General features: G+C 37.3%; 1 protein-coding gene across 3 annotated transcripts in view; it reads right to left on the bottom strand.

Moving 5' to 3' along the window:
* Nucleotides 1-11,470, bottom strand: part of trpm2 (transient receptor potential cation channel, subfamily M, member 2) — a 30,264-nt gene extending 18,794 nt beyond the window's left edge. The window contains exons 1-9 of one of the 3 annotated variants that reach the window (XM_049485097.1): nt 11,275-11,470; nt 9,043-9,104; nt 8,553-8,650; nt 3,761-3,834; nt 2,153-2,321; nt 1,548-1,728; nt 1,143-1,309; nt 639-819; nt 50-111 (exon numbers count right to left, since the gene is read on the bottom strand). In XM_049485097.1, coding sequence (XP_049341054.1) covers nt 50-111; nt 639-819; nt 1,143-1,309; nt 1,548-1,728; nt 2,153-2,321; nt 3,761-3,834; nt 8,553-8,650; nt 9,043-9,049 — 939 coding nt within the window. In that variant the 5' untranslated portion in view covers nt 9,050-9,104; nt 11,275-11,470. Of the gene's footprint in view, nt 1-49; nt 112-638; nt 820-1,142; nt 1,310-1,547; nt 1,729-2,152; nt 2,322-3,760; nt 4,241-6,237; nt 6,773-8,552; nt 8,651-9,042; nt 9,105-11,274 lie in introns of those variants that run through there. The other 2 variants (XM_049485095.1, XM_049485096.1) reach the window with 2 other exon arrangements.
* Between the last annotated feature and the right edge of the window lie 1,927 nt (nt 11,471-13,397).

The following is a 13,397-nucleotide window of genomic DNA, read 5'->3' as shown; positions in this document are numbered from 1 at the left end:
ATTCAAAAAGTTTATAATATTAACAAAATAAACAGGACAATCATATTACGTTTAGAGTTCCAGGTCCACCGTCCAGCACCACACACACGACTGGAATCTTCACTCCACTCTCTGATAACGACACATAATCAGTGGGTCACATACGTAACATAATGCAGAAAGAGAAAGAAAAATCCTGAACCTAAAATCTGGGGTTATACGTAGGGTCCATTCCCTTCTCCTATACTCTGCTCACACATTCACTTACATTTAATTACATGGTGATAATAAGAACATCCATCCAATAGCTTAGTTGCTGTGCCTGTTTGCCTGTTTATTGTTGAGGTAAAAGTCTGTTTTTTTGCATGGCTAAGATAGGATTGGGCGTCTGACTGTTGACATGGTTTTAATCAGTCAGTGGCGCACCTGTATTTCCCGCCGCCAAAATAGAAATTCGACAGATATTTTCATCATTAATAAAATATTTTAACTTTGCAAAACATTACTGGCCAACAGCTCTCGAGTAGTAACTGTGCTGTGACGCACTGGGGGGCCATAGCCAACAGGTTAAAAATACTGTTTTAAAAGAACAGAGTAAGAACCCATATTCAGCTCTGTATCGCAGGAGCCAGGGTTTCAACTGAAACACTACTACACACCTTTCTGCCCCAAAGGCTGATCTGAGATCAGCTTTTCCAAATGTCCACGGAGCTCAATCTCCGCCCCATAATGACCATTCGTTCCATCATCCACCAACAGGAAGTGAGAGTGGTTAACATCTAGACAGGAGAGTCTACCCTGACCCTGCTCATCCAGATAGTAATGAGCAGGAAAACGACCCTAAATAAGAAAAATAGAAAACAAAGAAAGAAAGTAAGACAAAGATAAATTATTCTGTTTTTTAAGCTACTTAGTGACAACATCAGATTATAAAAAGAGAGATGCCATGTGGTGATTGACATCACCCTTTGGAGTGATGAGGGGGGGGGAGCGCAATCTTCCCACCCAGAGAGAGCAAGGCCAATTGTGCTCTTTCAGGGCTCTGGCAGCTGATGGCAAGCTGCATGACGGGGATTCGGCAATTCAGCAATCTCCCAATCATAGTGGCAGCTCTTTAGACCGTTGGACCACTGGAATATTGTGTAGCAGATGTAGCAGCTCACTTCAGGATGGACCAGAGCCTCCCGGTTGTGGATGACTCCCCACGTAGCTACACCGATGGTCACAATCTGCCCCTCCAAGGAGCTGCTGCTGAGGGTGTAGTCCCGCACTGCCATCCCAACGTGCTTCATCACACCTGTGTGTGTGCCACCTGTCAGGATCCAGGCACCTGTAACAGGTGTAAAAGAATAGTAGTATGTAGTACAATCAGAAAGAGAACTCCAGGCCTGCTTAAGATGGGGTAGACTTTCTTTGTTTGGCCATTAGAGTTGAATTAAAAGGCATAAATTGATATTCTATAAAGTGTCAACATTATTTTTCTTCTTCTTCTCCTTCTTCTCATTATTATTAATAATAATAATCTGAAAGAATGTAACAATAGCAGAATTCTAACAGGGTGTGTGTACCTGTGCTCTGGGCCACTTTGATTAACCCTCTCCTGAACTTGTCCTTTAAGTGAGTCTTCATGTAGAAGTTTTTGGCTCCACCTGTCACTGAGATTAGAAGGTTTGGGGGGTGGAGCTTCCATTGTTCTGTCATCAGCTGGTACAGCAAATCAACACGCGTGTTTGAAGATACACGGATGTACTGCACACACACACACACACACACAAACACAGAGAGATACACAAAATGAGCAACAGAAATCTATAGTCATTAGTATATTTTTCTATTTCCCACATTCTATAATAATTCAGAGGTTTTTTTCGATTTTGTAATATTAAAGAAACATATTATTTTTAAGGGGTCTCTTATTATTTTCCAGAGCTGTATATGTATTTTATCTGAATACAAACATGCTGTGTTTCTGGCCTCGGCAAACAAAAAAATGGAAAAGCTTGTCTAGTTTAACAGTTTGTGGGTTGATAGAAACTCTGGTCCCCCAAATGCATCAGCACAAACACTGAAAAAGTGATTTTTTAATAATTAGTTTTATTATTAAGGTATGTATAAGCAATACATAGAACAAGTTCATTGTAGTCACAAAAGGTGCACACAAACATTTATTTACCTTGCTTGTTTTCTGCCCAATTCCCCCAAAGCTAATGTCACCATATGCGTCAGTGGGGGCTTCTCTAATGTGTCTGTGTGGGTCCCACTGCTCCCCCATGAATTCCTCCGGCTTGATGGCCTCATCGGTGTGCTGGACCTTTGGGTAGCCACACATACAAATCCCCTCTCTGTGTGGAATAATCCACATTCACACACGGGTTACTGCTCAACAATACAAACACAGCACACACACAGACACAGACACCCACACATACACACAGAAACCCACACACACACTGACTGACAACAGAGCGGCCAAAAGAGCTGGACTGAATGGAGAGTAAATGAACAGAGTGACAGTCAGTGGTTCAGAGCTACTAATGTGATATAAGAAGCTCTATAGAGCGCTGTGAATTATCATACTATCATTCATATTATAATAAAAATCAAACAGCTCAACACTGACATTTTACATGTACTGCACTGTTTAATACTGTAAATAAAATAAACGTATTTCAAATGGTTATTTGAGGGATGCATCAGGACATCCACCTCTGGTTCTATAAACAACCATGTTTTCTAATGAGAGAAAAATCATTTTAAATGTCTAAAGAAACTTCACAGTTCTTTATCAGTATACAGATGTACGTTCTTGGAAATAAATTGGGTTAATTGGAGTGATACCATAAAAAAAAAATTAATTAACTAAATAACATTTTAAAGCATGCTAATTTAATTTCATTCAACCTATCAAATTAATCAACCTTCATTTAAACTTAAAATACATTGAGGTTGACCCTTATTTACAATGTTACAATGTAGCCAAGCATTGTACAGATGTGACTGATAATACTTATGAAGTATACATTTTATAATCAGAATGTATGGCAAAGACTATAAAATTGAACAATACATTTAATTAAAATAAAAGATACATAAAAGTAAATCTAGGTTTAAAAAATATGTTTAATATAGTGCTTGTATAATGTATAATTTTCCTTTTTTGATCAAACTTGGCTTAGTTTTAATGGGTAAGATGTGTATATTTGTCAATTGAAATAAATAAATATATTATTTATTTAGTTAACTAACTAGGGAATAGTGAAACAAAAATGCAAAACTTAAAGCACCCAAATAACATTATCAACAAAATAAAATAAAAATGTAAAGTAATGCAATGTACATTGCGATGGATGCAAAATGTATTATAATAAATCTGAACAAAGATTTCTTTACTAAAACAGTTGAGTGGTTAGGTGAAGATGGTTAAAAAAGAAGATATTAAAATTGTAAGTTAAGTTGAAAAATGAAGAAACATTCCTGTAGTTCCTTCAGTAAGAACAAGTGGGTGAATTGTTCATTAAACTTTATAAATGTCCTTTAAACTAGTTAAACATATAGATTATTGTTTTTCCAATTAAAGAAACATATTGTAACCTTTTTCTTTAAGAGCATAAATTATCTGCTTCTGTTATAGGCTACCATTACTCAACAGAAAATGCAAGGTCAACTGAAAAAGCATTCTTTATCTCAGACTGGAAACTAGACCTGCAGACACACACACACACTCACACACACAAACACATATGCACACACACACTCACACTGATGTGTTATAGATCCATACCTGCCATCCTCCACATAGAAGCAGCACTCCTTCTTCGTGATGTTCTCCTTGACCCAGCAGGACAGAGAGCAGCGCTGGACGGAAGGAGACAGAGAAAAATATCTGGCACTTTTAGCCACACTGACAGCCAGAGTGCTGACCAATACAGGCTCCACACCCTCCGCTGCCTCCCCCATACTCACACTCACACAGAGACAGACAGACAGAGAGAGATAGAGATAGAGAGAGGGGGTAGAGGTATAGAGAGACAGAGGTGTAGCAGGAAAGGGGAGGCTGGATAAAAACACAGTGCAGTACACTGCAGTGGGGAGTGGTCCTCCCTGCCACAGCTCTAGTGATGTCATACAGATGAGACGAGCTCAGCAACATGCAGACGGATGCTGAAACCGGACCGGCATGGGAGAGATACATTAGCTCATGTGATCGATGAAAAAAGTGAATTATCTAAATGGAGGAAGTCTGCAGCCTACAGTAAATACACTACATTCATGTGATGACTCATCATTAAGCGTGACAGACTATTGCACTGAAGTGATATCTTTTTAATGCTGATGATGATTACACCCACATAAACTTTATACAGTCATCACTCAAATAAGTTTAAAACTAAGCAATGACTGTAACCAATAACCAGGCTGTGTTTTCGATGAGGGGCCAGATTAAATAATTGCGACAAAAAGCAGTGGAAAAATGAAAAATAAACTATTTTAATATATAATAACAACAAATACAGAAATTTAAATACATTTTGTTCAGTACAGATTTTGTTCTTTGCTTTGTGATTGCTCAGTGCTTCGTACCAGAAACGTGAGAGTGCTTCTTCTGACACTAATGAGCCACATTTGCTTTAAGTGAGTTTGCAGTGGACACTCTGATGATGGATTGAAGATGGGCATCGGTTAGTCTGGATCTATGCTTGGAATTATTAAATTTCACAGTTGAGAGGAGCAGTTTTTTACAGAAAATAACCATAAAATAAAAAAGGTTTTTCTGTCTTTTATGTAAAAAAAAGAATATACCTGACAATCACAGTGAAAACATCTGTTTCAATAAATCTTTTTTAAAAGTAAAAAATCTGTACATTTAACTGACAAGAATCCCCCTTTTTTAACTTCAACTGTAAAATGTAAAAACTTTGGTGTAAAAATACAGACCAGTAAAGTAGTTTTACATTTTTTACATTTTGCTGTAAATAAGAAGTATCACACATTACAAAACATTATGGAACACAGATATAATCTTTAGTTTCACAGTTTAATTAATTAAAGTTTCAGGGCTGCTTTACCCTAAATTATTATTTATTTAAACATTGTTATGTTCACAAGCATTTTTTGCCCAGTTTGGCTGGAATGTATTGTGACATCGCGTGAGTGTTTGGGTGATTTATGGGTGTTGTGGCCTCTTTTATAAAGTATATAAGGCATGTGTCACTTTTCTTCAGCGCGTGTCGCCGTGCTGGATCGCTTCGCGTGCCGCGTGTGGGCGTGTCCGTGACGTTTTTTTTTTATTCAAAGGAAGCCAAAGAAGTAAACAATTATAAATTTCGGATTTTAGCTTCAGTGGTTAAAACGCAGTAGCGGCGTGTTGCGTCACAGCCTGCTGTTCCCTGGTTGGCTGGACGCAGCGCGGCGACCTGATTCATTTGAATAAAGTTGAGATCTGCTAACGTTTTGCGCCGGATTGCGTTCAGCGTAGTGCGGCGGGTCTGAATGGGATGCAGCTGTCTGTGGGGAGTAGCCATGTTAATTAGATGTTAAGTTTAGAGGGGTTACCCTGATGTAGTTTCATAGCACTTTTATCCACCTGGCTTGGTTTTACAAACTTGAGTTTAAGTAGTTTTACGTTCTGAGCATAGCTTGTAATTGTAAGAGAGCAGTGACTTAATTAATAAAGAACTTTATGAATAAATTATGCGGTGTGGCATATTGCCTTTTCTTGATAACCTTTGCAATAACGTTACATGTTATTTGAAACGAGCATGCTAGCATAGTACATAAAATATTGAGCCACCACATCTTAAGTATTCAAAGACAATAAAGTCTCTTTTACTTAGAAAAAGCTGAGAAATGTAATACATCTGTACATTGTAACAATAAAGCCACTTATTGACCAATTCCAGCATTTAATTTACTATATTTTACTTCAAAAGACATGTATGTAATTTGACATTTTCATTCTCTACATTGCTTGAATAATTCAATCAAGCAACGTAAATTCACCGTTATTTAAATGATGTCAACGTTTAGATAACAGACTTTTAATGTAATTTATTATAGCCTAATTTGACTGTAAAATTACAGAGAACATAATAGCAAAGCCTGTCATTTTAAAGGAAGTCATTGTTAAATTAGGTACAGTAATTTTCTGTATTTTTATGGTAACTGTTTGGCAACGTTTGCTGCCAGACATTCAACCGTTTTTTTTTACTATTTTTTTTACAGTGTAACGTAAACAGCTTGGGTGATGAACTCACTCACCGCATAACTTGCTCCACCTGCAGCATCACTTTCTCTTATTGCTCGCTGGAAACAGCTTTGCTGCAGGGAAAGATCTTTGCGAAGCTGAGCGACTCGTCTCTCCCTCTCCTCTCCTTCATACCTGGCGTACTGCTCTGCGTGTTTAGTGGTGTAATGATGTCTAAGATTGTGCTCTTTAAGCACGGCAACTTTCTCCTTGCATATCAGACAAGTGGCGGTCGCGTTAAACTCCACAAATAAATAATCGATCATCCACCTCTCTGAAAACTGTCTGTGCTCCAGGTCAACATTTATTTTGTTCTTTGAGAATTTCGAAAGAGACATTTTGGCTAACAGAATGTTTTTTTTCCGGCAGTGGTGAGCACATCCGTAGAGACGTGCAGCCCACCAGTGAATTGGGTTTAGCGTTGCTTGGCTCTAGTCACCAGGCAGCGCAGCGTAAGCAGGCTGGCACTTTGAGACCCTGGTATAAAGCATGGACAGTAAATGGTAGGTGCATCACAGACTGCAGTATCATGTGAAGCCCTGCCTAAACATTTCTAATCCCATTTAGAAAGTCTGGCAGCAGCAGACCCATTTGCTGCTGCTGCCGCCGCCGCTCTCCATAGAGAACAGTGGGAGGCGGAGCGAAAAACGCTTCGCGTCGCTGCAGTGTGAACCTAAAACTGGGCCGGATCCTTTTTCAGAGGCTGTACGTGTAACGTAAGCACGTAAAGACGTGTCCACTCAGGAATGCTTCTGCTTTTAGTTTAGAAACAAAACAATACGGACTGCTGCTTTAAATTTGGACAGTCCGTTTCACAGTTTATATTAACCGCGAGATTTCGGCTGCTTTAGCGCTGCAGGGGCACCGCGCTGTTCCCGGGGGGAATACCGGGGCTGGGGGGAGAGTTCCCCCGAAAGACACAGTTTGGTGTTTAGTTAGCTAACCTTAGCTAGCTCCGTGCTGCTTATCTTGTGTATAAATAACACATTTCTGTATTTTCTGCAGCTCGGCTCCACGCGTACAGTCCTCTCTCCCTGGCTCCTCCTCCCTCGTGCTTCTCTCCAGTCTGTTTGTCTCGCTTCCCAGGATAGCCTTTGTTTACCCTGCCTGATGTCAGCGGAGTAAAGTCCTGAAGTCTTCCTCGCGTACACTTTCCGTGATCTCTGTTTCCACCCGTTTTCGCTTTACACCCGTTTTTGTTTACCACCAGTTTTCATTTTTCACCCGTTTTTGTTTCCCACCTGTTTTCATTTCCCGCCTGTTTTCATTTTTACACCCGTTTTTGTTTCCCACCTGTTTTCATTTCCCGCCAGTTTTCATTTTCCACCCGTTTTCATTTTCCGCCCGTTTTTGTTTTCCATCCGTTTTCATTTTCCGCCTTATTTAATTCTCCGTTTCTACCTGTTTTCGTTTTCCACCCGTTTTCGAACCCACTTGGGCTTCATCTTGCTTTGAGATCTACTGTTCTGCAAGTTTGTTCATCAGCCTTCTGGGCTGGAGAGCTGCTTGTCTGTAGCACTCCACATGAGCGTGGTAGTGGGGGGCAAACCTACCTCTGGGCCATGTCCATCGCAGGCCCTACATCCGTGGGACCGGGAACCCACAGCAGCGGTATGTTTTATTTTGTGCTGGTGTTTTTAGTAAACCACCTATTATAATAATATGTAATGTAATGATAACTGGACACTGTACAAATATAAAATATAAATATTATATTTAAAATTATATATAGAATACATAAATCTGTACAAAAGTTTTTAATCCAAGAAATAATTTCTTTATATATATTTTTGTACTGATCTGTGTATTTTGTCAAATACAGATACAAATAGATACATTGTGGAGGTTTATATACATATACATAAAAAAATTAGTAGATATTAATATTAGTAGAAGTGGCTGTTGTCAGGTTGTTATGCGTTGTATTTACTGTGGGAATTGTTTTGGGGAAATGTTGACTGGTCACTGTTAGGGTGAACCACACTCTGTAGATAGGGATGGCTCAGTTGAATGTTTGTGGATAATCAGATTAGATACCTCCATGTGCTTGTAAGCGTTGAAAGTGTGAGTTTGGTTTTCCCTAATACAGTGCAGTATTTCTGACGCTCTGAAAATGACTTACTGTATTGTAAATGTAGCAACTACTAAATGCTTTTTGTGTGATTAGCATTCATTTCAATTAAATACCTTAGAAATGTACAAAAATGCCAAACAATGACTTAAATGTGTTGTGTCAAAATCAGATCGTGAACCAAATTCATTAAATAAAGTTTATTAAATAAAAGTTTTATTTCAGATGCACCAAATTCAACTGAATTAAGAGTCTCACCTTTTTTATACATAACTGCACGGCCTCCATTCCCACCTTCCACAGCTGCAATGTGTTGGCTTCAACTGGATGGACATTATTGCCCATGTTGGGCAATTCTGTAAACATATTGACAAAACATACATATTACAATGATTACTGTCATGTTAAAACTTTATAGAAAATGGGAAAACCTTCTAACCTGTACAAATATTTTGTTCCAATCTAGAGCATTTCTATTGGTTCAATCATTATTTAATTGACTCAATGTTGTTTAACTTATGTCAGAAATAAATAAAAAAAATGACAGATTAAGATCTGGATAAAGGATAAGCACAAGGTTTAATGTGTGCCAAAATAAGAAAAATCTGAATCTTTTAAATTAGTTTTACTGCATTTCCTGAACAAGTGACCAGCCACACTGTTCTTAAATTTACATGAGCATGAAATTACCAACGCATCATTACTCCTATCTGTGTACATCTGTGACAAAGGCAAAAATAATACGTACCAAACATCGTTCCTTTTTTATCCAAATTTAGTTCAGGAGACAAGAAGATGATCTTCAATATCCTGTGAAAATTTGAAACAAATCTCATATTTATGTCAGCTCGACTCTTTAAAGCATCTCTTTCCGGACTCTAAAGCAACAATGACTCATTTTACTGAGCCAATTACTAACTTACAGTTTATAGTGTCTCATCTGACAAGACCAAAAAATGGAAAGAATTGTGAATTATTGATGAAGCCTAATAAACACAAACACACACATCATTCATTTACTCTTCCCTTTGAGGCCTCTGTGGCTTACTCAATCCACAGCAACAAAAGCAATGCGCTGTTGTTTTTGGCAATAAAATGTATTATGTTTAACCATTTATATGTATATAAGGGATAAATATGCTTGGAAACAATATTTTTAAAATTGCATTATTAAATGTACCAACACTCAAATTCAAATGGAAAAAGTTAAACATTAACATTCAACATTAAGATTCTGTTCAGCGTCTTAATTCTATGTCCTAATGGTTTCCAAAATGCATTCAGAACCAATTACATTTTCTTTTCCCCTGCCTTATACTACCAGTAAATCAGCCCACTAGAGAAGCCCAAAACAAGCTAAGCAGAAGAGATGAACATTAGTTGTAGTCAAAGAGTTACAATAGGAATAATTTGTTGTCAACGTACAGTGGTATGGAAAAGTTTGGGCATCCCTGATTATTTTCATAATTTTCCTTTATAAATCATTGGCTGGCAAACACAGTGATATTTGAGAAGTGAAATGAAGTTCATAGGATTTACAGAACGTGTGCAAATAATTATTTAAACAAAATTAGGGAAGTGCATAAATGTGGGCACCACAACAGAAAAATGACACAATATTTAGGATATCCTCCTTTTGCAGAAATAACAGCCTCTAAACGCTTCTTATAGCTTACAATGAGAGTCTGGTTTCCAGTTGAAGGTATTTTAAAGCATTTTTCATTACTAATTTTCATCTTCAGTTCAGTCAGGTTTGATGGTTCTGTATTATGTATTTTCTATGTTTAGTCTTTTGCCACTCTTTAGACTCTTTGTCCTGTGATTACGTTTCTGTAAAGCTGCTTTATGCCAACACCAGTTGTAAAAAGCGCTATACAAATAAATTTGATTTGATGGTTTCTAAGCATGACAGCTCGCTTTAAATCTCAGCACAGATTTTCTATAACATCCAGGTCTGAGAACTGAGATGGTCATTCCAGAGCATTGTACTTTTTCATCAGTGACACCATCTGCAGAAGGATGATCTTGTAGGTCTTTGGAGCTCTGAAGGTCTGTGGGTTGACTATAACTGTTCTCACCATCCTTTTCCTCTGCTTATCTGAGATTTTTGTTGGCCTGCCACTTCAGGCCTTAACTAGAACTGTGCCTGTGGTTCTTCCATTTCCTCACTCTGTTCCTCACAGTGGAAACTGACAGCTGAATCTTTTGTTTCAATCTTTGTTTTCAGGTCATTTGAGAGTTCTGTTTCAAGGCTGCCATGTTGCCACACTTCAGAGAAAATGCAAAGAGGAGAAAAACTTGCCTTCCTAACCCTTTCTTATATTTGGATTCACCTGTGTTTTTGTAGGTCAAGGTTCAACAAGCTTAGCAAACAAATTGTGTCCAATATTTAGTGCTAAAGGTATTCAAATCAATAAAATGGCAGAATTATTGTAAATCTTATTAACTCCATTTCACCTCCCAAATATTACTGTATTCATCCGCTACATGATATATTTAACTGAAATTGCTGATCTCTGGACAACCAATGATTTCATGAAAATTATAAGGGGTCCCCAATGTTTACAGAGGTCAATCTGCAACGTTCTGCAGAGTCAATCACTACAGACCTCCAAACTTCCTGTGGCTTTAGAATAGCTTTAAAAGCAGTAGAGTAGAGGGTAGAGTGCTTCATAGAAGGGTTTCCATGTCCGAGCAGCTCTTTTTAACCCTTACGTTATGAAACGCAAGGCAGACAAGTGGATTCTTTTGTCAATTAGATTTTTATTTATGGTTAAAAAAAATAATTGTCATCAAATAACTGATGTCTGAAATTAGAGACTGTTGTTAAACATTCAACTAAGTGCAAATGCATTTTTGGTAAATTACGTAATTACATTTTGTATTATTTTTTGATTCCATATAACAGCTTATTCTACTTCATGGTAATACATTTAAAATGTACAGTTTGCATATTAATTCTTTTTTTGTGGCCTCTTACCTTTCTTTTATGATGGACGTGTGTGTGTTTCAGTCAGTCTAAGCTCGAACATCCATAAAGCTACTCAAATCCATGAGCATTCCTTTTCAATACAAGCTAGCGTCAAACAAAAATCCAAGCAAGTGATCCAGAGCTCATAGTACTGAAAGCCTTGATTTGAGTCAGTCTTGCCTCACAGTAATACTGAAGCTGTCTAAAGCTCTGAAACAGTAATGGTTGCCAAGTGACACTAAACTCAAGAGTTTTAAGCTTGAAACCCTGCTCTACATCCGCCCCCGATTTAGACTGGAACAATCAGATTTCTGCGCCCAAGTAAGTGCTAATTAGGAAACCAGTTCAGGAAATTCACGCCTGTCTACAAAGGGGCTGGACAGTATTGTAGATGGAAGACATTTGATTTGACCTCTTCACCCAATAATGATAATACAAAAAACAAAAATAAACATTTTGATACAGTACACTGCTGTAAAAAAAGTTTTTTTTTATCGTACTTATATTGTTTAAATTATCAAACTAATTTTAATATCAAAAAAGTAAATAAACCTGTTAAAAAAATCATGATTTCATAAAAAAGGTATCCAGACCAATCTTACCCTATGTAAAAAGTAATTGCCCCATAAATGAACTCTGATTAACCACATTTTTGTAAAGCTGTGTTCAAGTTAACGAGCCAGACGCAGACCTGATCATTTAAGAACGATCTTTTGTTTTATATTTACTCATGTTGTCTTTGTCTGATATTAAAATTTGTTTTATAATCTGGAAAATATGAATAGGACAAACAAAAGAAATCTGTAATGGGGCAAATATTTTTCACAGCACTGTAGGTAATTTATTTAATTTGAAATTTTTTGTAAGTTTTTAATAGTAATTGGAAACAAAATGCAGTATAATGTGTATAATACAAATCTTCTTGGCATACATTTCTGTATGTAGGCTATTGCCTACTGATGTTGCCACTGTGAGGCTTTTTATTTTAATAGATCAAACATGCACCACTAAATTTAGGGATATAACTAATTCAAACAAACAACGAGTGGGTTAAATATGAATTTTGTGATCATTACACATGAAAAACTACATAATTAATAACATACACTTTGTTAATATGGTAATTTAATAAAAGTTTGTGATAATGTGTTTTTGATATCTAAATTTCACATATAAAGCTTTAAAAAAAATCCATGTGAATATATTTTGTGAATTTAATACACAAAATTGGCACAAAAGTGAACTAGTAAATGAAAAACTTGGAAATGTTGTCTAACAACATTTTTCTCACTGTCCAGCTGATGGCAGCATTTCTCTGAGAGTGAAGGCCTCGTCTCTGTTAATCCTCTTGTAGTGTTTTTTTTTTGTAGGCTATTTTTCTGTTAATCATTTGCTTATAAATTTATCATAAAAGGGAAACAATGCAATGTTTTAGCTATTTTAGCTATGATGAAATGAAATAAAATAAAATAATAAGACTTTGAATTTGTAAGAGATCTAAAATTATATAATGAATTAAAGCAATGTTGTCTAGCAACCCTCAAAAAAAATATCGGAATTATCTGAGTTGGAGTGTGGTCTGATAGTGGGTACCAGATAGATGGAACTCTCTATTTCTACTATTACGACTTTAATGTTTTAACATTTTAGCAAAAAAAAGATACATATATAAAGAGGTTATATTGAAACAGTCTCTTCTAGTAGAGTCTTTGGCGTAGGCCCCGTCATCGGCCCAGGACTTGATACATCTGGGCTCTGCAGATCCTGTCGTACATTGGAGACAGGGGCGGAGCCAACCCCCGGGCAACCAAACTGGACCAACCTAGAGGCGGTGGGGAAGGAGGAGGGTAAGAACGACCATCAGCGTCTGAAAGGCAGCAAAGGTACTGAATGAGTGAATTTATTTAAAGGCAGAAGGGAACAGCTGATTGGATAGGTAATTAGGTGACGTAGCATTGGAGTCTTTAGTAGAACTTACGCTGTGCTTTAATTTCTACAGTTGTTGAAGGTATTTCATGTTCCTCAATCCACTCCATTGTCAATTGTGTACTGGGAATACATAAGCAAAAGCATTACCACCCACAGTGGACAGTGCAGTGGGTGGTAATGATCATGATTATTGTATGCAGGAC

Source organism: Astyanax mexicanus, chromosome 11, assembly GCF_023375975.1.
Source record: "Astyanax mexicanus isolate ESR-SI-001 chromosome 11, AstMex3_surface, whole genome shotgun sequence".
Taxonomy (NCBI): Eukaryota; Metazoa; Chordata; class Actinopteri; order Characiformes; family Acestrorhamphidae; genus Astyanax; species Astyanax mexicanus.
Note: the sequence above shows the minus strand (reverse complement) of the source record. Positions and strands in the feature narration are given on the sequence as shown.